The sequence below is a fragment of the Lithobates pipiens genome, unplaced genomic scaffold (assembly GCF_037356315.1).
Source record: "Lithobates pipiens isolate NorthernLeopardFrog02 unplaced genomic scaffold, aLitPip1_a1.2 Scaffold_13, whole genome shotgun sequence".
Lineage (NCBI taxonomy): Eukaryota > Metazoa > Chordata > Amphibia > Anura > Ranidae > Lithobates > Lithobates pipiens.
In genome coordinates, this window is record NW_027507718.1 from 412,700,546 (window position 1) to 412,723,553 (window position 23,008).

The following is a 23,008-nucleotide window of genomic DNA, read 5'->3' on the forward strand; positions in this document are numbered from 1 at the left end:
AGGTGGATTACGGCTCTCTACCTGTAATGCACACTTTGTCCAACTCATTACACTACACCAAGGATGCCTAGATAAGCTCTCAAGCAGAATTCAGTGCCCAAAGACACACTTTTCATGCTAGATCTGCTTATTCCTAGTGGGGTCTGGATAGAGCTTTCAGGGCAGATCTTGATAAAAGTAAAAAAAAATAAAGAACACAGGAAAAAACTGAGGCATGCAGGGAGTAGGAAAGGTCACACTGGGTTGTTCTTACCTTATAGCTCATGCCGGTCAGGGTGCACTCTTGAAGGCAGCTGCATAACCTTATCTAACCATTTGTTCTGTGTCTTGCAATGTATGTGCCGATTGGGCAAATCTATCTAGTCTATCGTTTTTTTCAGCGCGCACAACAATTCAGGCAAGTGAATAAAAAGCGATAAGAAAAAAAAAAGCTTTTTTTTTTTTTTTTTTTTTTTTTTTTACTTACAACATTTTTGTAGAAAAAGTATAGAATCATATTGGCAAGGCGAACATAACACCAGTGACCATGAACAAGCAGTAACTTCCTCAGGTGCTTGAAGTGAGACACTGCAAAGTCACTTGACATTACAGCCTGCAATACACAAACAAAAATATCAATGAATAGAAAATGCGATATCCTGCTCCACTGCATGGTATAAGTAGCTAATTGTACAGTCCTATTAATAAATGTAATAATTACATGATCAGTTGTTGTGTTTTAAATTCAAAACCTATAGCTCATCTAAATTGCAAATTAGCCACCCTACAGCCAAATGTAACATGAATTACATGAATGAGCACATGCTACTTATATAACCAGATATAATACACCTGCTAATTACATATACAGACTAATCACATTATGCAATTTTCATCTTAATTGCCACAAAAACTTATATCATAGTAAATCACACCTTTGAATAAAGGTGTTGAGCTATATACATAATCAAGTGAAGCTATAAATAATAAAATGCATATCTCATATCCAAGATGAAAAATACAAATCAGTTTCTACATTGATATGCCACCCAGGGCAACTCATACATAAAGATGATCGTGCTGCAGCTAGAGGGCATCAATAAATCCATGTTCATAAGCAAAGGATGCAATACTGTGGCTGGAGAAAATTAGAAAATATGAAAACTGCTGTGATTGAGTTGTTTTTCAGAAAATGCTTGATGCCTTGTGTTATTCTAATCAAATAGCTTCGGTACTTTCTGAGTAACAGACCCAGACATGTATGCAGATCATAAGTTAAAGTAGTATTAAACACTGAGTATTTTTTATATTCACACATAAAGCACAATAAAATAAGGCAATATGTTAGCTTGGAGAAGAGGTTGGGTTGGGGGGTGGTGGTGGAGGATCAATGTAGTGCCTTGTCATCCTAAGCTATGGGGCTGTATGTGTCTATTGATGCGCATTGTGTGCATTGTTGCACAGCTGCTGATCACTTTCACAGTGCAAGCGGTGCAGTTCCCCATTGTCGTGAGGTTCCCGAGGTCTCCTGCCATACCAGGAGTCCGGGACCACATCAATAGGCTTTAATATGGCGGGAGGACACTGAAGAACATCCGGTCTTTGATCACCTATTGTCAGAAACCATGAAATCAGACCAAGACAGAAGTACAGTTAAATCACGCTTGTTTTATAATAAAAGTAAAAAGAACAAACGTAGTCAAAACATAAGTTCAGTAACCGGAATGGATCGTCAGCCAAGCCAGGAGTCAGGGATTAAAGCAGTGGAACAGCAAGCAGGATCTGTAGCCTGAAGGGATGTCAGCAAAGCCAGTCTTTTAACAGGAACGCAGGAGATATTTTCTTGTGATGTGACCAAGGCGAAGGTAGAGCTCCTCTGGACTGGACGGCTTAAGTATGCAGGACTGACGAGCAAGATCAACAACAGCTGGGTAACTGTGGAGAGAGATGGGAGCTGGCAATTCGCAAACAGCTGAGCAGCCAGCTCGGAGAAGGAAGGGCTGAGCCCAGCCTTGACAGTACCCCCTCCTCAACCATCCCTCCCCCTTGGAGGACCAACAGGCTTGAGGGGAAAAAGTCTATGGAAATCACGGGAGGAGGACAGGGGCATGTACGTCCGAGGATGAGATCTAAGAACATTCCTCTGGACCGTACACTTTCCAATGCACCAGGTACTGTATGCGCCTACGGGAGTCAACAATGGACTGTACTTCATATGCCTCATGGTTCTCATCCTGTACAGGGTGAGGACGTGGCACCAAGGTGGTAAAGCGTTTGCAGACCAAAAGGTTTTAATAAAGAGACATAAAATACATTTGAAATACGTATATTAGAAGGAAGGTCTAATGCAGTGATGGCGAACCTTGGCACCCCAGATGTTTTGGAACTACATTTCCCATGATGCTCAAGGACTCTGCAGTGTGGTTGAGCATCATGGGAAATGTAGTTTCAAAACATCTGGGGTGCCAAGGTTCGCCATCACTGGTCTAATGCATAAGCCACTGGATTAATCCTGCGAAGAATATGGAAAGGTCCAATAAACCGAGGTGCGAACTTCAGTGAGGGAACACATTGTCGGAGGTTGCGAGATGACAGCCAGACCCTGTCCCCAACCAAGTAGGAAGGCACAGGCAGGCATCTGCGGCCAGCATGGTGTCTGTACCCTTCATAAGCATGATGCAAAGCCTCCTGTACTTGTGCCCAAGTGTAACGAAGACCACGTAGATGCTCCTCTAACGCAGAAATACTCTGCGGAACAAGTGAGTCAGGCAACATAGAAGGTTGGAAACCATAATTCGCCATAAAACGGGGACAATCAGGAAGCAGAATTCAAGGCACTGTTGTGAGCAAACGCTGCCCACGGTAATAGGTCTGACCAGTTATGATGGTCAGAAATATAGCAACGAAGGAATTGCTCGCCAGAACCAGGACACAAACTGACTACTCCTGTCCGAGGCAATCACCTTGGGTGGCCCATGTAAGCGAAAGATCTCCTGAGCAAAAATGGAAGTCAGTTCCTTAGAAGTGGGTAACTTCTTAAGTGGAATGCAATGACACATCTTTGAGAACCGGTCAACCACCATAAAAAGAACTGTATTGCCTTGGGAGTTGGGTAACTCCACAATGAAATCCATAGACCGTGGGTCCAGGGCCTCTCTCCATTGGGTATGGGTTGTAGGAGGCCGCCTGGAAGGTGTCGTGGAGTCTTACTCTGAGCACACACGGAACAGACAGCTGCAAAGGCAGTTAAAACAGCACGTAGACTAGGCCACCAGAATTGTTGGGAAATGGCCCAAATGAGTTGATTCTTCCCAGGGTGGCCAGCTGCCTTGGCAGAATGGCAAGTCTGGAGCACGGCAGTACAGAGACTCTCTGGGACAAAGCAGCAGTCACAAGGTTTCTCAGGAGAAGCATGGACCTGAGCAGCAAGAATTTTGTCAACCAAAAGGAGAAGCGAGACTGGTGCGAACTGTAGCCAGACTACGATCAGGAGGAATCAAAGGAACCAGAACCGACTCCAACTTGGAAGTGGAGGAAAATTGTCGTGACAAAGCGTCAGCCCTTACATTCTTAGTACCGGGTAAGAATGAAACAATGCAATTGAAACTTGACCAGAAAAGAGCCCATCGCACCCTTCTGGGAGAGAGGCATTTAGCCTCAGACAAGAATGTGAGATTCTTTTGGTCAGTAAGAATGATAACTGGCACAGTGATACCTTCAAGGAGATGTCTCCATTCTTTGAGGGCTAAAATAATCAGCAACAGCTCTCTGTCTCGTAATTGCACTCCACAGGTGACATTTTCTTGGAAAAGTAGCCACAAGGATGCACAGTGCACTCAGAGGTAGGACGTTGAGACAGAAGGGTGCCAACACCAGTCTTAGAAGCATCCCCCTCAAGGATAAAAGGTAACATAGGATCAGGATGTGCCAAGACAGGAGTAGAAATAAAGGAAGCCTTGAGATTCTCAAAGGCCCTAATGGACTCCGGAGACCAACTTTGTGGGTTACCATCCTTTCTGGTCATATCAGTCACAGGCTTGACCAGAGACGAGAAGTTACGAATAAACTTCCGATAATAGTTGGCAAAGTCCAGGAAACCCTGAGGAGGACAAAAACCCATGGGTCGGGGCCACTGTAAGTTGGCCAAAAGTTTCTCTGGGTCCATTGAAAAGCCAGCAGTGGAAATTACATAGCCCAGGAATTTAACCTGCTTACAATGGAACTCGCACTTCTCCAGTTTACAAACGAGATTGTTCTCTCTTAGTTTATGAAGCACACGACAAACATCTGTGTGGTGGCTCTTCAGGGACTTGGAAAATACGAAGATATCATCGAGATAAACCACCACACATAACTGCAACAAATCACGGAGGACATCGTTAATAAATTCCTGGAAAACTGCCAGGGCGTTACAAAGGCCAAAAGGCATTACGAGGTACTCATAATGGCCTGTTCTGGTATTAAACGCAGTTTTCCACTCATCGCCCTCCTTAATCCTCACGAGATTGTAGGCACCTCTCAAATCAAGCTTTGTGAAAAGCTTTGCTCCCTTGAGGCAGTCAAATAACTCTAATCAATGGAATTGGATAGGCATTCTTAATTGTGAAATGATTGAGACCCCTATAATCAATACAAGGTCTCAGTTCACCGCTCTTCTTCACAAAGAAGAAACCAGCACCAGCAGGAGACAAGGATTTGCGGCTGAAACCTCGAGAAAGTGCATCTGCAACATACTTCTCCGTGGCCTTATCCTTGAAGGCCGACAAAAGGGTAATCCCGGCCATGAGGGGGTATGGCACCAGGTTGAAGGTCAATTGCGCAATCATACGGAGGCAAACTACCGGCTTGACCTTTGTCAAAGACATTGCTAAAATCACGGTACTCATTTGGCAGGGAAGATAGTGAAGACGTGCACAGGACCTTGGATACCTTCTGGAAGCATGTCTTGCTGCATTGTGGTGACCAGGAGAGAACCTCTGCAGGGAGCCAATCAAAAGGGGGCTTGTGCCTCTAACAAAGGATAACCAATAACCAGCGGAAACTTAGGTGAGGAAATAACTTGGAATTGGATTATCTCATGGCGAAGAGCCCCTACGGCCATGGACAACAAAGCGTCTCATGAGTCACATGGGCAGCCTGTAGATGTCTCCCGTCAAGAGCTTCAATGGCATGTGGAGCATCACGCAGATGCAGCGGAATCGAGCTCTTCTTCTGAATTCACGGCCTTCGCCTACTGTCAGAAACCATGAAAAATCAGACCGAGACAGAAGTACAGCTAAATCACACTAGTTTAATAATGAAAGTAAAAAGAACAAATGTCAGCCAAGCCATGAGTCAGTAGTTCAACAGCAAGCAGGATATGTAGCCTGAAGGGATGTCAGTAAAGCCAGTCTTTAAACAGGAACGCAGGAGATAGTTTCTTGTGATGTGACCAAGGCGAAGGCAGAGCTCCTCTGGACTGGATGGCTTAAGTAGGTAGTACTGACAAGCAGGATTCGACAACAGCTGGGTAACTGTGGAGAGAAATAGGAGCTGGCAATTAGCCGACAGCCGAGTGGCCAGCTCAGAGAAGGAAGGGCTGAGCCCAGCCCCGACACCTATGCCCAGAATGAAACTGGAAGCAATGAGCAAGTAGTCACTTCTAGTTTTTGAGTTGTCAGCCTCTGGCTGATACAACCCGAGAAACATATAACTGATCAGTAGCATGCATTGGTGGGCAAGGGATTTTTTTCTTTTCTTTTATTTCTTTAGACCCCCAATGTCTCCACAAAGAGTACCCGCCACATGCCCAGTGCTATTACACAGGGGTTTGTTAACCTTGTGTGTAATAAACTTAAATTAAACAAAAAAAATAAAAATTATAATAAAATTTATTAAAAATAAAATAAACCATAACCAACCCCCCCCCCCCCCCCCGAGCTCACAGTTAACGCTAAACTGATGGATTTTAAAGCGTCAACTATAGAGATTCTTGAATACCATTGTTTTTTGCATTATCATGGGCACACACAATTTTAAGACTTGCCATATTTGGTATCCATTTACTTATCTTTTATATTTTACCAAAAAACTGGGTTTTGTGTTGTGTGTACTAAATTTCATATCTTTTAATTCAGGGGTGTCCAAACTACGGCCCTCCAGTTGTTCAGGAACTACAATCCCCATCATGCCTAGTCATGTCTTTGAATGTCAGAGTTTTACAATGCCTCATGGGATGTTTAGTTCTGCAACAGCTGGAGGGCCGTAGTTTGGACACCCCTGTTTTAATTCATTGAAAAAATATCAAATATTTTTTTTCCTATACACGTGCGTTTGATAAACTGTTGCACAAATACCTTTCAACATCGAAAATTGCAACTGCTAGCTTATTATTCTACAAGGCTTCTACTTTCAGAAATAATATAATATTCAGGGGTTTTACTGCCAAAAAAACACATTTTTAAATTAATTGCTCTAGTACTGAAGTGTCTAAAGCAGGGATCTGCAATTAGCGGACCTCCAGCTGTTGCAAAACTACAAGTCCCATCATGCCTCTGTCTCTGGGTGTCATGCTTGTGGCTGTCAGAGTCTCGCTATGCCTCATGGGACTTGTAGTTCTGCAACAGCTAGAGGTCCGCTAATTGCAGATCCCTGGTCTAAAGGATAAGTTCAAGATTCCCACCTTGTGAGAGTGGGCGAATATTCTTCTCCCTGCGCTTGCTGTCACAATTTAAAAAGAGCCTTGCAACGCGAGGTTCTGCCCACATAACTGCGTCATTCATTCACAGAGTTCTGTGAATGAAAGAACTGCAACTACCATCTGCCATTGTCACAAATGGCTTAGTAGTTCTCAATGAGCTGAGAGCTGCTCTTCAGTAACTGTCTGTTCATATGGGAGGTAAGACCAGACAGCTATACTGAGAGTCTGCAGGACCCTGGTTTTGCACCCGTGATCATGGGTGCAATGCTTTTCATGCTTCTGCAGGAAAAATAAGCACTTTTTTTCCTTCAGAAATATTTATTATATTTTCCCAAGAGGGGAACTTAGCCTTTAAGCACACATATTTCTCTTAACCACTTCAGTACAATTTGGGTCAATGTTCAGTTTGCATCCATGCTTTGTCATATGCAGATATGCTGATCCTATAAATCTTATCGTGGGAACTACAACCATAAACCATTCTACATGGGTGTTAGTAGCACCCACCTCACAGCAGTAATGCTAAAAATGCTGCCGTTTGGCATCCCTGTAAAAACACTCTTCCTGAACATACATAAAAGAAATGTGTTAATCAGGGTTATAATTTTAAAGTCATACAAGTTAATAGTCTGATTTTAGTTGGTGGAAGTTAAAACAGTACCTGCATGCCTTCTTGGCCAGAAATGCCAATCCCAACGTCAGCTACCTGAATCATGCTCACATCATTGGCCCCATCACCTTGAAACATAAATTAAAGTGGGGTAAAAATAAAAAACAAACAAAAACTAAATAAAATAAAACAAAAACCAACAAAAAATACATTTAAAAGGCACACCAGTATATATATATATACTAACCAATAGCAAGAGTCATGACCTGCAAATTATTACGGACCAGTTTAACCACTTGGCTCTTTTGCAGCGGAGTTGCCCTGCAGCAGATGACAGATCTGCACTGCTTGGTGAGGTTGAGGAACCTTTGCTGTAGGGTTTCCTGCAGCGCAAACTCCAGGCTCTTTCCATCTATGATTAAGGCAAAGTGCTGCTCTTTCTTCAAAGGGTCACTTGAGTTAACATGGCTTTCGATCTCAGCAATCATGTGGTTCATCAACACTTCACAAGTTCCCTGAAGTAGACCAGAGAGTGGAAGTGTATAGTTATATACAGCACAATAAAGAGCTTATAGGTCATGTCCAGCACAGGTGGGGAAATGTACATTATCTTTGATGAACTGTACATAGGGTAGACATTGTGCACTTGTCAGGGTGCTGCCAAATGTGAATATTCCAGAAATAAAAAAATAAAAAAAAACACATCAAGGGTGCTCAATGTGGCCCACAGAGCCCTCTGATGTGGCCCGTGACCTCAAATCAGGGGAGCGCATGTCCATGCTCTGGGATGGCATTTCGGCAATCCCACATTGCGATCAACGGGTTGCTGAACCGCCATTCCAGAGCATCATAATGCATGGAGCTGGAAGCGGAGGAAACAGGAGGCGCATAAGCGAATGTTTCCTCTGTCGCACCAGCTCCTATCCCACGCCGAGTGATACCAAGTGCACTTCACCAGGGAGTTTTCTAGCAGCCTGGAGAGTGATGCCAGCAGAAGCTATAAGAGAGAAAAAGGTCAGTGTATTAGACATCACATACACTTCACTTTTGCATTGGGCATATTAGCACTTATAAAGAGGGTTATTAGGCTGCTTTCACACTGATCCGCAGGTTCAGAACAGTGCACTTGTAGCTTTCCTGAGGGTTAGGTGCACTGAGGCATAGACTTCTATTATATCTTGAGGGTTTAGTGCACTTTTAGAAAGAAAGATTTTGACAGCCACCATATACTTCTCAGCAAACATGTCCTTTAAAATAGCTTCATACTCACATTGTCCAGTCTGCTCAGGGTCAGAATTTTGTCACCGTGTTCCAGCAGCTTGCAGGCATAGGCAATATTTACCGCCGTTTCTTCCTTGTCCCCAGTAAGCATCCAGATTTTAATAGCAGCTTCTCTCAGGGACTCGATGGTATCCGGAACTCCTTCCTGCAGACGATCCTCTATTCCAGTGGCCCCTGAAAGTTTGAGGTTTTTGGAGAATATAAATTTAAACCACAGAGAACACTAAATTCCAGGGGCAAAAGGACTTGACTTATAAAAAAAAATTCAAGGGGAACAAAAAAATTCCTGCTTTTAGTCAGGCAAGTTTAAAATCGTTTTGAAAATGGGTTTTATGTACTTGCTATAAAATCATTTTCTCCAGGTTTCTAAGTTCATCAAAATGGCACAGCTGAGATCCTGAATTCTAACTACTTGGTTGTAGCACCACATTCAAAAGTATTAAACTAACAAAAAAAAAACCCTGCCTACAGACATGGTGGCCAAACCCTCCATCTTTTAGCTACAGCTCAGTCACAAGCACTCCACAGAGAGCAACTGATCATGGAGGGCCAAAACACGGAGGGGTGGGTGCTGTGCTCTTCAATGAACTCAAGGAAAATAAGTCTATGGAGAATAAAAAAATCTCTTGAAGGTGGTGCTATAACTCCCAGACCAAGACCCCGATTGTGCCCTTCAATAAGCAAAAGGGAACAATTTTAGGGCCCACCTTAAGACTAAATCCCTAGCCAACTTGTTTTTTAAAAAAACAAAACAATTCTCAGCATATAAAAATACACATTTTCCTAGCCATTCACAAGCATGGCCCACTTTTTTTTCTCCTTTGGTGGGTTTGGCCTCAAAGCTGAAGAGAACCCTGCTCATGTAAGGATGTCAGTCCAATTCTTAGGAGCACTGAGCTGTGAGCCCAGGCTCTGAGGATTACACAAGCTTAGGGAGAGTATGTCTAACATCCTAGGCTCAGGACAAGGGTTAAATAACAATGAGCCTTATTCAACCCAAGGACAATGGTTCTGAAGGGTGCAGCTAAGTGTCTGTGGGTACAGTGTTGGAGAAATATGTGTATTGCAGCAAAAGCCGTTTGCTTATTTTATTTTAACCAGTGCTGAGCAATTCATATTTTTCTCTCTTAAGAAAAGCTGGGGTTAGATTTAAAGGGCTAAATAAAGAACTGAAAAGAAGTTGAGCTTTTTTTTTTTTTTGTCCCCGAACGTTTCCAGTCACATTCCCCCTTCCTCTGATGCTTGTCAGGCTAGGAATGGTGGCTGTTGGAAAGACATCTTCATATCTTTACCTTGGTTACTAAAGGGTCTTGTCCCAGGAACGGCTCTGTTTACATCCAGCAATTTGCTTTTCTCATTTGCTGTCTTGGACATCTAACAGTGTCTGCTATAAAGAATAATGGGCTCTGGAAAAATGCTTTGCTCTGCTGTGTTTCCTGAGAGAACAAAAAAATACTGCCACAATGGAACCATTGTGGAATGCCTCCATGTAAAGAGACACAATCATTCTTCAATGTTACCCACTCAGAGTATATTAATACTATCTCCCAATAGCCCACCTTTGCCATTTAAAAGTTTAACTCACTTATGCACTTTACCTAGGGTGGGTCCATCGTGAGAATAAAGCTCCAATGTCGGAGCTTACCTGGTTTGGAGACTTCACCGTCTCCACTTGGGAGTGTTCAGAACTGTTGACAGGCTACTCAAGAGCAGGCACTGTCCCATGGCGAAAGGCACATGCTCTATTAGCGAGGGACTCTGACAGAGCAGGGAGGTGGCGATTAAGTGTAGATCAATCAATATACAATATAACTTGCTGGGAGGGCGGGGGGATGCTGGACTTCAATGTCTTCAATTTACTTAGTGCAAACAGCGGCCGTATGGCTTAGAAACCACCAGAGAGCACTGTCTGAGAGAAGATTCCCACCTTATCTTCTTGTGGGTATGGTACAGTTCCTTGAAAGGGTATTCATACCCCTTGACATTTTCCATATTTTGTCATGTTACAACCAAAAATGCAAATGTATTTTATTGCAAATTTATGTGATAGACCAACACAGAGTGGCACATAATTGGGAAGTGGAAGGAAAATGATGCATGGTTTTACAATGTTTTTACAAATATCTGAAAAGTGTTGGGTGCATTTGTATTCAGCCCCCTTTACTCTGATACCCCTAAATAAAAACTAGTGGAAGCAATTGCCTTCAGAAGTCACCTAATTGGTAAAGAGTCCATCTGTGTGTAATTTAATCTCAGTATAAATGCAGCTGCCCAGAGGTTTGTTAGAGAACCTTAGTGCACAAACAGCATCATGAAGACCAAGGAACACACCATACAGGTCAGGGATAAAGTTGTGGAGAAGTTTAAAACAGAGTTAGGTTTTAGAAAAATATCCCAAGCTTTGAACATCTCATGGAGCACTGTTCAATCCATCATCCAAAACTGGAAAAATGGAAAATAGAAAGCGTAGAGCACAAATGAAAACATACAAAGACATATCCACCCATCTAAACTGACAGGCCAGGCAAGGAGAGCATTAATCAGGGAAGCAGCCAAGAAGCCCATAGTAACTCTGGAGGCGCTGCAGATCACATGCCAACTATTAGTCATGCACTCCACAAATGTGGCCTTTATAACAGAGTAACAAGAAGAAATCCATTGTTGAAAGAAAGCCATAAAGGTGTCCCAGATGCAGTTTGAGAGAAGCCATGTGGGGGACACAGAAAATATGTGGTTTTATGCTCTGGTCAGATTAGAACCAAAATTAAAACTTCTTGGCCTAAAAGCAAAACGCTATATGTGGCGGAAAACTAACACTGCACATCACCCTGAACACACCATCCACACAGTGAAACATGGTGATGACAGCATCATGTTGTGGTGATGCTTTTCTTTAGCAGTGATAGAGTAGCTGGTCAGAGTTGATGGGAAGATGGATGGAGTCAAATACAGGGCAATCTTAGAAGAAAATCTGTTAAGAGTCTGCAAAAGACTTGGGACTGGGGCGGAAGTTCATCTTCCAGCAGTACAATGACCTAAACATACAGCCAGAGCTACAATGGAAGGGTTTAGATCAGGGGTCTCAAACTGGTGGCCCTCCAGCTGTTTGCGAAACTACAAGTCCCATCATGCCTCTGCCTGCTGGAGTCATGGTTGGAACTGCCAGCCTCGTATTGTCTCATGGGCCTTGTAGTTTCACAACAGCTGGAGGGCCACCAGTTTGAGACCCCTGGTTTAGATCAAAGCATATTCATGTGTTAGAATGATCCAGTCAAAGTCCAGACCTAAATCCAATTGAGAATCTGTGGCAAGACTTGAAAATTGCTATTCACAGAGACTCTCCATTCAATCTGACAGAGCTTGAGCTATTTTGAGCTATTTTGCAAAGAAGAATGGTCAAAAATGTCACTCTAGATGTGCAAAGCTGGTAGCAACATACCAAAAAAGACATGCAGCTATAATTGAAGCTAAAAAGTGGTTCTACAATTTACTTACTCAGAGGGGCTGAATACAAATGCACGCCACACTTTTCAGATATTTGAAACCCACTTATCATTTTCCTTCCACTTCACAATTATGTGTCACTTTGTGTTGGTCTATAACATAAAATGCATTTACGTTTTTGGTTGTAACATGACAAAATATTGAAAATTCCAGGGGGCATAAATACTTTTTCAAAGCACTGTATGCATTAAAATTATAGGAGACGTGAGCTTTGTTTTGAATGTGAAGTGTGAAAAACATAGGTAGCTATTGCAGGCCCTTTTTCTGATAATTAGCTGCCCAAGTGCCAAGCTGATCCTATGACTTCAGTACCTGCAGAATCACCACTCTGGAAAACAATATTTACACAAAGTACTAAAGTACTGAAGTAGAAGGATCAGCATGAGCCGGGGAAGTAGCATGTCAGGAGTTTGGCAGTGACCAATCTCATCACTCATGACATGTTGGTATCTTGGTATGGTCTTAAATACAGATTACAACCCAAAATACAAAGTGGAGAGCCATCTGTCTAAAACATTAGAACCCTTGTATACACTTTTTCTCCTAAGCAATCTAAGGCCGGCCATAGACGGAGCAGGTTGCTTCCTCTGATTAGCTGAGACTGAGAAGCAGGCAGAGGACATAATGATCTGTACCCCAGCCAAAGGAAGCTTTGTATTCATTCATAAAAATACAGAGCTTCCTGTGAACGGCTGAGCAGCACTCAAGCCCAACTTGATTTTGTTCAGGAAATGGAACGGGAAGTTCTCGTATTGATGCCAGAACACAGCACTGTATACTGTATGTAGCCAACTTGGGTAGATTCAGCCTGCACATGCATGGTTTTGAATCTCGGCAGGTTCCTGCTGAACCCGCTGAGCTTTGAACCGGCTATGGCTGGCTCAAGGGAATATATGTGAGGTTTTTATCAGCAATACATAAAGCACGCAGAGATATATAGTGAACAAACGCTTACAGGGTTAAAACTACTCAATCTATTAAAACTGCTTGACTCCATATCTGTAGGTACAATCTGAAAAGGGTCACGTTACCTTTTATGTGAAAGAACCAGAGTTTCTATAAAAACTGTACTTTTAGTAACCTCACCAGCCTGTTATGCCTTCACAAATATTTGATCTGGATATTCAGCAACCCGTGCAGGTTATACAAGATATAGAAAGAACAGACTTACCAAGCAGGGTGAGATTGGTTTCCAGTCTGAGAGCAGACTCATACAGCAGCTCTTCTCGATTGTCAATACTGGTCTCTGCTAGAAAATGGGACTGTAACCATTCAGAATACTCTCCATCATTCATCACCTGCACAAAACAGGCCAGAAGTAGATTTACAACACACATTTTAAAACTTCACGTTTTATAAAAACCACACCAATTTAGGGGCTGGATAGTGTTACAATACGTTCCTGAAATCAAAAGCCGAACTCCAGGCACTAATATTTTATTACTGAAATATATTCTTCTACAGTCATAAAGAAAACCCAATTTGCGTGCCCCAAATGCTTTTGTAAACACTTGTAAAAGTAGCAGTGACATCATCACTGTACTGTACATAGCCTGAGTAGAGAGAAGAGCTGTGGGAGGGACCCAGCAGGCTCCACCCACTGAAGGCTGAAAATGACAGGAGGGGGCGGAGACAAGACCAGTCACCCTGCAAAAGGTGCGAGAACATAGATCTGGAAGAAATGCTCAAAGTGCACAAAGATCCAACTAACAATACACATACCTCTTGTGTTTGGACTTGTGAAGCCTGTTTATTTGGTGGTATTGTTAACATAACTTTAGTAAAACATATTTTTTTTGGAGGGGGTAAACCGTAGAATTATTTTAATACTGTACTGGGATAGGGGCTATTTGTCCCAGTGTAATTTCAAAATGGCCCCTGGCCTCATCAGCTCGGGGCGGGGCTGCAGGCTGAAACAGCGCCAAAATCCAGACCTGGAGATGAATGAATCTTATGGGCATGCTGACAACTTACTGCTCATTGGCAGGCTTATGTTACTACCCTTAGGACAGCATCTCATCCCGCAATTATTACACATTTCTCCTTATGAACAATTGTCTCTATAAGCTCATATATATTCTAAATTAATGCAACATGACTACATCCAGAGCTCTGGAGCATATGCTGTATTTGCCTTTGTCTATTCTTCAATAAAAATCTTTTGGCAATGGAAAGTTGCACTAATGTGATAACATTTTAAAATCAGCAGACTTTACTAATTATATTTTGTGGCAAATATAAAAGGGTGCTGAAATTACGTAAAATTTACGGTGGGAAAAAAGTACAGGAAAATGCATTTTATTCTAGTTTTTTTACGGTTTTACTATTTATTCCCAATAAAGGCCAAAGAATACAAGTATATATGGATCTAAATATGTTGCCAAATCAAAGCCCCATCAGTCCAGAAAAAAAAAAAAAAACACATGAATAATATGTTAGGAAAGATTACACTAAAGTATAGTGCGTGGAACGGAGACATCGCCAAAAACTGCTCTAAGGTTTAGAGAACAAAATGGCCTGAGGACTCGGGTTGGGTTTGTGTTACTTTATTGATTTTGGGCATAATTATTTTTCTGAATTAATACAAGGCTGAGACAGAGAAGCAGGCAGATGACATCACAATCTCCACCTCAGCCAATCGAAGGAAACATTGTATTCACTCAAAAAAGAAAAAAGCTTCCTGTGAATGGCTGAGCAACATTCAAGCCCAACTTGGCTTTGTTCCAGAAGTGGGACAGAAAGCTCTTGTATCAGTGCCAGAACACAGCACTGTATATTGTATGTAGCAAAGGATGACAGCAACCACATTTCTTAGTGGTGGAAATAGTTCCAAGCTGGCCCAAAGCAACTATTAAAGTATTTGTTAGGCTCCGTTCACACAGGGGGCGACGCGAGGCGACACGACTTGCCGTCCCGCGACCTGACAAGTCGCCCCCGTTCTGTACTACGGAACCGTTCTAAGAGGAGCGACTCGAGTCGCTCCGACTTAGAAAAAAGGTTCCTGTACTACTTTTGGGCGACCTCGGGGCGACTTGCATTGACTTCTATACAGAAGTCATTTGCAAGTCGCCGCTGAGGTCGCGGCGAGGCAAGTCGTGTCGCCTCGCATCGCCCCCTGTGTGAACCGAGCCTTAACCCACTAAGTCACTACCAGCCCCTTTATTAGAGGCTGGCATAGCACACTATGTAAGTTGTTTTAAAAAACAAGGCTTGTAAATACTGATTTTGAGCCGTCTTCAGCTCTTTTTTTTTTATTAATTTTTTTACAAGAAAACAATGCTCCTTTTATAAAAACAATGTACATAGTGTGCTATGCCAGCCTCTAATAAAGGGGCTGGCAGTGATAAATTGTAATTTCTTTTCAACAATGGCGGGGGCAGACGTAAAGAGGGAGCTGACAGGCAGGAAGTAGGGGGTGAGGGGGAGAGAGGAGAGCAGAGGGGACAGCAGCGCTTGATGCTGGGACGCACTCTGACCACGGTGGTCAGGGCTCAGCAGCCCTGATTTTCGTGGTCAGCGCAGAGAGAGGACACAAGTGGCAGATTCAGGGAGGTTTTTTTTTTTTTTTTTTTTTTTTTTTTTTTACAGTTTAGAGGGGGCAGATTACACAGCAGAAGCATTGAGTCAGTCAACTTTTTTGAAAACAATCCACGCTCCGTTCGGCTGATGTCTGAAGCCAGCCATAGATGGATCAAACCTCGGTCGGTTCAGCAGGGAGTGGGCAGGATTTGATCCATGTATTGGCAGGCTGGTTGCATTGAAGTTGATCTATGGCTGCTAGCAGTAATCATTGTGCAGAGCACAATAGCGCTGCAGGAGAGATTCCCCCATCAACACTGACTGTGTTAATGAGGGAATCAAGCAATTTTCTTTCCTGCAACCAATCAAATCATCTATGGCCTGCCTTAGACAGAGAGGCTGATTTACAAAAAAAGCTGAAAATCTTCATGAAATAAAAACTGAGCAAAGATTCACTTAAAGATTCAATTAAAGTGGACCTTCAGTAATTTTTTCAACTTTTCATCTATTAAATCTTCTGCCCTTGTTGCTTTAACTTTGGATAGTAACAATTTTTTTCTGCCAGTAAATACCTTATACATTCCACTTCCCATTTGTCTGGTAAAAAGCCCAGGCTTATGACATCCTGCACAACTCTCTCTCTCACTTGTGTAAGAGTTTGCCAGGAAGGAAGGGGGGATGAGTCATAAGAGGGCCAATGAGAGCTGCAGAGCTGGAGGTGTGCCTCTGTAAATCCAGTAAGTGAACAGGCAGCAGCTTTAGCTGCCCGCAATAAAATGGCTGCAGCCAGACTTCGTGGAGGGAGATTTCTGAAGCATATTTGGCAAGTACAGAATCATAGTATATATAAAATAATATGCAAAGTGGTTGGAGGGAAGCTTCAGAATGGCAAATATGTTTTTAGTACAAATTATGTGAGCAGACTGCAATTCCTCTTTAAACACTGGTTCACACTATTGCGATGCGGGAACTCCAATGTGGGTTCCCACATCGCATCTGCCTCGTAGGCACACACTGCCCCCTGGGAACCCCTGTGGGCATCAATCGCAGATCACAGTGGGAACTGCGAATTTGGACATGAATCAGATCGCATGGGTGTTCATACGATTCCAGTGCAGGGGGAAAAAAAAGGTTCCTGCATAATTTTTGTGCGAATGCAATGTGAATTGAGCCATACAAACTGTATGGCTAAATTTGCATTGCACAAACATCGCATTGCTGTGCAGATCAAACACAGTGCAAATCACATGTGATGTCTGTGTTCGCAATAATGTGAACCCAGGCTGGATATCTAATGATGTGAAAAATACTTATTTACTTAATCTGCACATGATTGGGTACTCAATGTGAACACAGCAACAATTTGAGTGAATATACTCAACACCTTTAGTAAATCATCCTGAGATCCATTGTAGTAGCAGTGTAGTAAAAACTCCTACAATTCTTACTACACGAATTTGGAAGAGCCAGCATGTGAAATGGATGGAGCAGGATTTCACCTAACAGAAGAGGCATCAGCAAAAGGGGCACATCCTTCTGACTGTAAGTTACCGTATATACTCGAGTATAAGCCGAGATTTTCAGCCTCTTTTTTGAGGCTGAAAGTGCCCCCTCGGCTTATACTCGAGTCACCGCTGTCTGACTGCTCGATCAGCGTATCGAGCAGACAGACGGCGGACATTAAAATTCAAAAGCCGCGCCTCCTTCTCCGCCTCCGCCTGTGATAGGCGGAACACTGAATTTCCCAGCAGTCAGTGTTCCGCCTATCACGGACATCCGCTCATCCTCGTACTGCGGACGAGGATGAGAGGATGTCCGTGATAGGCGGAACACAGGCTGCTGGGAAATTGAGTGTTCCGCCTATCACAGGCGGAGGCGGAGGCGCGGCTTTTGAATTGTAGAATGGCCGCCGAGAAGAGCGGCGATCCATCGGCACGACACGGGACGGAGGAGGCACGGGACGGAGGAGGCACGGGACGGAGGAGGCACGGGACGGAGGAGGCTCGGGACGGAGGAGGCTCGGGACGGAGGAGGCTCGGGACGGAGGAGGCTCGGGACGGAGGAGGCTCGGGACGGAGGAGGCTCGGGACGGAGGAGGCTCGGGACGGAGGCTCGACACACACACAAGGCTGCACGGACACACACACAGGGATGGATGGATGGATGGACACACACACACACAGGGATGGATGGATGGATGGATACACACACACACACACACAGGGATGGATGGATGGATGGATGGATGGATACACACACACACACACACACACACACACAGGGATGGATGGATGGATACACACACACACACACACACACACACAGGGATGGATGGATGGATGGATACACACACAGGGATGGATGGACGGACACACACACAGGGATGGACGGACACACAGGGATGGACAGCCATGTCTCACCCTCGGCTTATACACGAGTCAATAAGTTTTCCAGTTTTTTGGGGGTAAATTGGGGGCCTCGGCTTATATTCGGGTCGGCCTATACTCGAGTATATACGGTATGTCCCTTGTGCTGATTTTTGTGTGCATTTTTTTTTTTTTGGCTGCACTTAGGCTTTAGGCCTCATACACAGTGGACCTTAAAATAACATTATAAAAACGGCAGTACCTTTGCAGTAAGTTTTTCAACTTTCAACGTTTTTGCAATAGTGTTTTTTCTGCGTTAGCATTTTTTTTTTTTAAGAATACTTTTTTTTTTTTCAATGGATCAAAAACGATAAAAAACGCTGGTCAGGTTTTTGAGCATTTATCAACGTTTATCAGCATTAGATAGTTTTTACAGCTGAAAAAAAATCTTTCAGAACCCACTAGTTTTTTTTTTTTTTTTCTGCTCAAAAACGCCACTGCCCAAAACTCCTGATAACAGCCTATGTGTGCATGGACACATAGGATAACATGATGGAGAGTTTAATGTCTGCAGAAAAAAACGTCTACAGCCAAAAACAGCAGCTGTAAAAACGTCAAAAAACATCCAGTGTGCATGAGGCCTTAAGGTAAAACACAATATAAATAACGGAAAATAGGTGATCAATAAAAACTCATTATACTTTCCCTTTAAAGTTAAGCACTGCCTTTTTAACTCAAAAGCCATCGTATGCAATCCAAGAACAAGATTTTATGTCTGAGCCTGGAGACCTTTGTGAATAGTTTAAGGACCTGTGGACAAATGTACATCCTAAACCAACTGGGATGGCTAGACAATATAGAAGATGAAATGCAAGATATCATACAGGAACACTCAGGAGTGAGCACAACCTACTGGGAAAGACTCCGCAATACGGGGAACACAATCAGCATCAGTTAACTTTCTCATCATTTGTGAAATGCTATTTCTGTTGTTGTGTACACCAATCTAACAATGCAGGACTATAGGAAGAGCGTACCAACCTGCAACACACAGTCAGTACAAGAGATGTCTTTATAAGCTGCATGAACTCTTACAGGGCTGTCTTTAATATTGATTGGACCCTGGGCAAAAAATTTCTTGGGGCCCCCCATGCAATTTCACTCTCCATCGGCTCTGAGACATACAATAAATAGCAGCTAGACTTAAAATCAGTTTACTGTATCAGCTCAGGCAGCAATTGCGATTGGTTGCAGCATATCATTACTGATTAGTTGCTAGAAGTTACAGCAAATGATTTCTGGTTGTTAATTGGTTGCTAGAAATTACTGTACAGTATTACTGCTCGTATCAATGCCGCCGGCCCCAGCTATTTACTTATGAATGTCACCGCTATTTACATATGAATGCCGGTTATTTACATGTAAACGTAGGATCTGCAGGTGAGTCATCTGTACACAACAATAGGGCAGAGCTGGTCAGCATTAGTAGCAGCACTTCACACCGAGATATTGAGAGACAGCACAGGACTAAAACCTCAAGGGAGAAAGGGAATTTAAACTGGGATAGTTGGCAAGTATGAGGCAGCTGCTTTGGGCCCCACAACAATGACAGGGCCCAGGGCAGCTGCCCCTTTTGCCCTGCCTTAAAGACAGCCCTGAACACTTATACTCTAATGATTTATGGTATGCAGGCAACAGGTACATTTTAGGCAACAGGGAGAGTTCCAGGTCAGATAATGCTGTGCACATGATTTATATACAAACAGGCTGCCAACTGTAATCTGAATTACAGAACAAATTGCACAAATGTAAAAAAATAAAAATAAATCAAAGCTCATCTTTACCTTTTTAGCAATACATAAAGTGCGGAGTCCGCTTCTGGCATATCGATCTAAATGTCTTTGTGTTAACATTCGGATGTCAGTTTGCAAGACGTCTTTTTTGTTATCTAAAAGCACAATATATGCAACACAAGATTCATAAAATGAACTTAACTTGGCATATTCTACAATAAATACATTCAGTCCATATTCCTCATTTTAACTTTTACGGGGATATTGGTTAAAGAAAAAATACAGCATTGTTCGACGATGGTAAAAAATGATTGAGCGAGGCATTAGAAATGGTGCCATTAAAGTGGAAGTAAACTCCTCTATCGTTTTCAGCCAAGGAAGCTGCCATCTTTGCCTCTGTTTAACCTTCAACTGCTATGGTGCTGCACATGTGATTCGTTATGACACCAGCCATTGTATGGTTTGATAGTTTGGCTGAGAGCACAGCCATTGTGCAGTTAACATTCCTGGCATGCTTTTTTTTTTTTTTTAACTGTTTAAATCGATGGGTTTACTTCCACTTTAAGAATCATAGTACTTTATAGTTGTGTTGCAATACCAGGTTTTACCAGCTGGTTGTCCAGTTTTACAGCTGCAAATTCAGGTAAAAAAAAAAAACACACAGAAATGTGAGCAAACCTAACAGAAAGGAATTCTATGGCGCACAGAAGAACAACACTGCTAACATGTAGGGTTTTAGTCAGTGGCAGCTGATCCCCATGCACTGACCAATATACATTTGCTATTGTCACACAACTGGGCGGACTGCGCCCCGAGCCCACCCTTTTTTGAAGCCTATTAGAGCCTCAGGCTCTAATCACGTGCTTCAACACCCCCCCCCCCCAATTGTAATCCATAGTGAGGTTCTCTGTATGTAGATCAGGGGGCTGGACACATAGATGGGGGGGCGGCACCTGTGCACCCCTAATGGACAGGCCGCCACTGGTTTGGGTGGGCATGACTAGTACATCAAGTTCATTTACAGTAAGTTAATACGGACCTACTAAAATTAGCCGTGTCCATTTAGAAGTGCAGTGGTCAACGTTCAAGATACAGGGGGCTTCAACCAGCACCCTTGGTATCATCAACAGACCACACAGAGTATTCAGTATACTATTTGATACTACAAAAGACTATATAGGAGACCTCAGACATACTACAGTAAATGGTTGAGACCGCTGCAGATGTGCCAACAATGACTGTCAGAAACTGTGAACATTCTACAAGTGTGGTTGGAAACTGGACACATGTTGCAGAAGAGTCTAAGACTGGGGACACGTTACTGCTGAAGTCCACTGCCATTACAGTCTCTCTACAAATCAAAGCTCCAATTCACACAACTGTCGGCTCACACACAGAAAGTATCAAAGGGCCAAAAGTTTAGCACCAGTCATTTGGAGCCATCGGGTGCCATTAATAAAATAACCACAACACAGGGGGTCTTATCTTAAAGTATCACTAAACACACATAATAAAAAACTAATAATACATGTATTACATGCTTTTCATACTCAGTCATTATGAGATTTGTTTTTTCTGTATTCTGCAAAAAAACCTGGTGGATCTTTCTGCTCTATCTCCACCTTCTGCCCAAGTCCCCAATGAGGTTGGGGATTTTGCAGAGCAGCGTTGGCAGCAATGCACATACGTTTCTATGCTGAGCATATCCTCCCTATCACATCTGAGTAGCCCATGTGACTATAGAGGCACACACGTGGTAAATGACAGCCCACTCCCACCTCCTCCTCCATGCCCACTAACCAGCTAAATACAATGGGTTGGGATATTACATGTAGATTGATGGAGGATTCACCTCCCTGTTATTCTTATGCCGCGTACACACGAGCAGATTGTATGGTGTACTTAGTCCGTCATACAATCCGACGGACAGTCCGTCGTACTTTCCACTGAACGGACTTGACCACACGCGGATACACAAACAGTCCGTCGAAAGCTTGCGCGATGACGTGTACAGCACGTACGACGAGACTAGAAATAGGAAGTCCAAGACACAGCAAAGCAACCTTCCGCCGTGTAAATCCTTTCTGGGCATGCGCCATTCTTAGTCCGTCGAACTAGCATACTGACGACCGTATTGTCCGCTGAAACCAAAGTACGACGGACAGAATTTCGAAAAAAACGAAATACTTAGTACTCCGGACTGCACGCTGAAAAAGTCAGCTGAAGCCCACACACGAGCGGATTGTCCGCTGAAATGTGTTTCGACGGACTAAGTACGCCATACAATCCGCCCGTGTGTACGCGGCATTATTTTTACTCTGTATTCCAAATGCGGTTTAAAAACACATGTGACCAGCAGCAGAGGACTAGAAGCTCCTCCTGCTTATGTTCCCTGCAGACAGGCTGGGAAAGAGCTGGGTCATGTGAGAGCTGTAGATCATAATAATAATAATAATAATAATAATATATCAGCTGTATATCACTTAGGAAAGTGCCATCATCCACATATAGAAATAGAAGGACAATGTAAATTAAACAGTGTGTTTAGTATAACTTCAATACACAATAAAAATGATGGCAAAATGGTAATGGGTTTGGCTTTGCCGTGAGTCAGGCAATATAAAGGTATGCTAAAGAAAACAAAGTTGATGGTCAAACATCTTTATCAAAATTCCCATAAGAACTGTAGTATCTGGGTAGCTGTAGCCACCTGATGCTACCCAATGATAGAATATTTACGTCCTGCGATGACTGGGTCATTGACACTGTGTTTATTTATTGTTGCAGCCGATAGGACAGCTATCGATCCCAGCTGTCACCAATAAATAACAATGTACTCTACAAAATTAAAGTCTACATGTCCAGCTGTAAATATACAGCCATTGAATATTGGCACATAAGAATGGTTGTCAAATGGACAATTTATATACCAGTATTCTAAGAATGGAACATGTAAACAGGCAATCCAATTGAAGAACATGTCAGCATAAAGTATTGTGTTCTAGAATTCTTTAATTCTTGGGTATACATCATTTTTACACTGTCATTTTCTCAATAATCCTTGTAAGAGACAGACATAATTAGCAAAAAGCAAAAAAAATAAAAAATGGATATAACACATACAACAAAACCTACTTTTTTTTGTTAAGTATAGCTTGGGCATAGTTTAAAATCTGGTTCGGAGACAAAAAAAAAAAAAGAAAAAGTGGTAAGGTTTCCAAAGTATTAGAAATTATCCTAGAAGTTATCCTTATTACAGTGAGTACAGAACCCATAA

The 23,008-nt window shown here is 42.8% G+C and overlaps 1 protein-coding gene across 2 annotated transcripts in view; it reads right to left on the reverse strand.

Annotated features, from left to right (window-relative positions):
- ATP10D (ATPase phospholipid transporting 10D (putative)) overlaps positions 1–23,008 on the reverse strand; it is a 148,430-nt gene that overhangs the window by 26,017 nt on the left and 99,405 nt on the right. For both annotated transcript variants that reach the window (XM_077477534.1, XM_077477535.1), the window contains 6 exons: positions 19,783–19,886; positions 13,225–13,351; positions 8,539–8,723; positions 7,516–7,783; positions 7,320–7,396; positions 467–592 (listed from right to left, as the gene is read on the reverse strand). In XM_077477534.1, the coding sequence (XP_077333660.1) occupies positions 467–592; positions 7,320–7,396; positions 7,516–7,783; positions 8,539–8,723; positions 13,225–13,351; positions 19,783–19,886 (887 nt within the window). The remainder of the gene's footprint in view (positions 1–466; positions 593–7,319; positions 7,397–7,515; positions 7,784–8,538; positions 8,724–13,224; positions 13,352–19,782; positions 19,887–23,008) is intronic.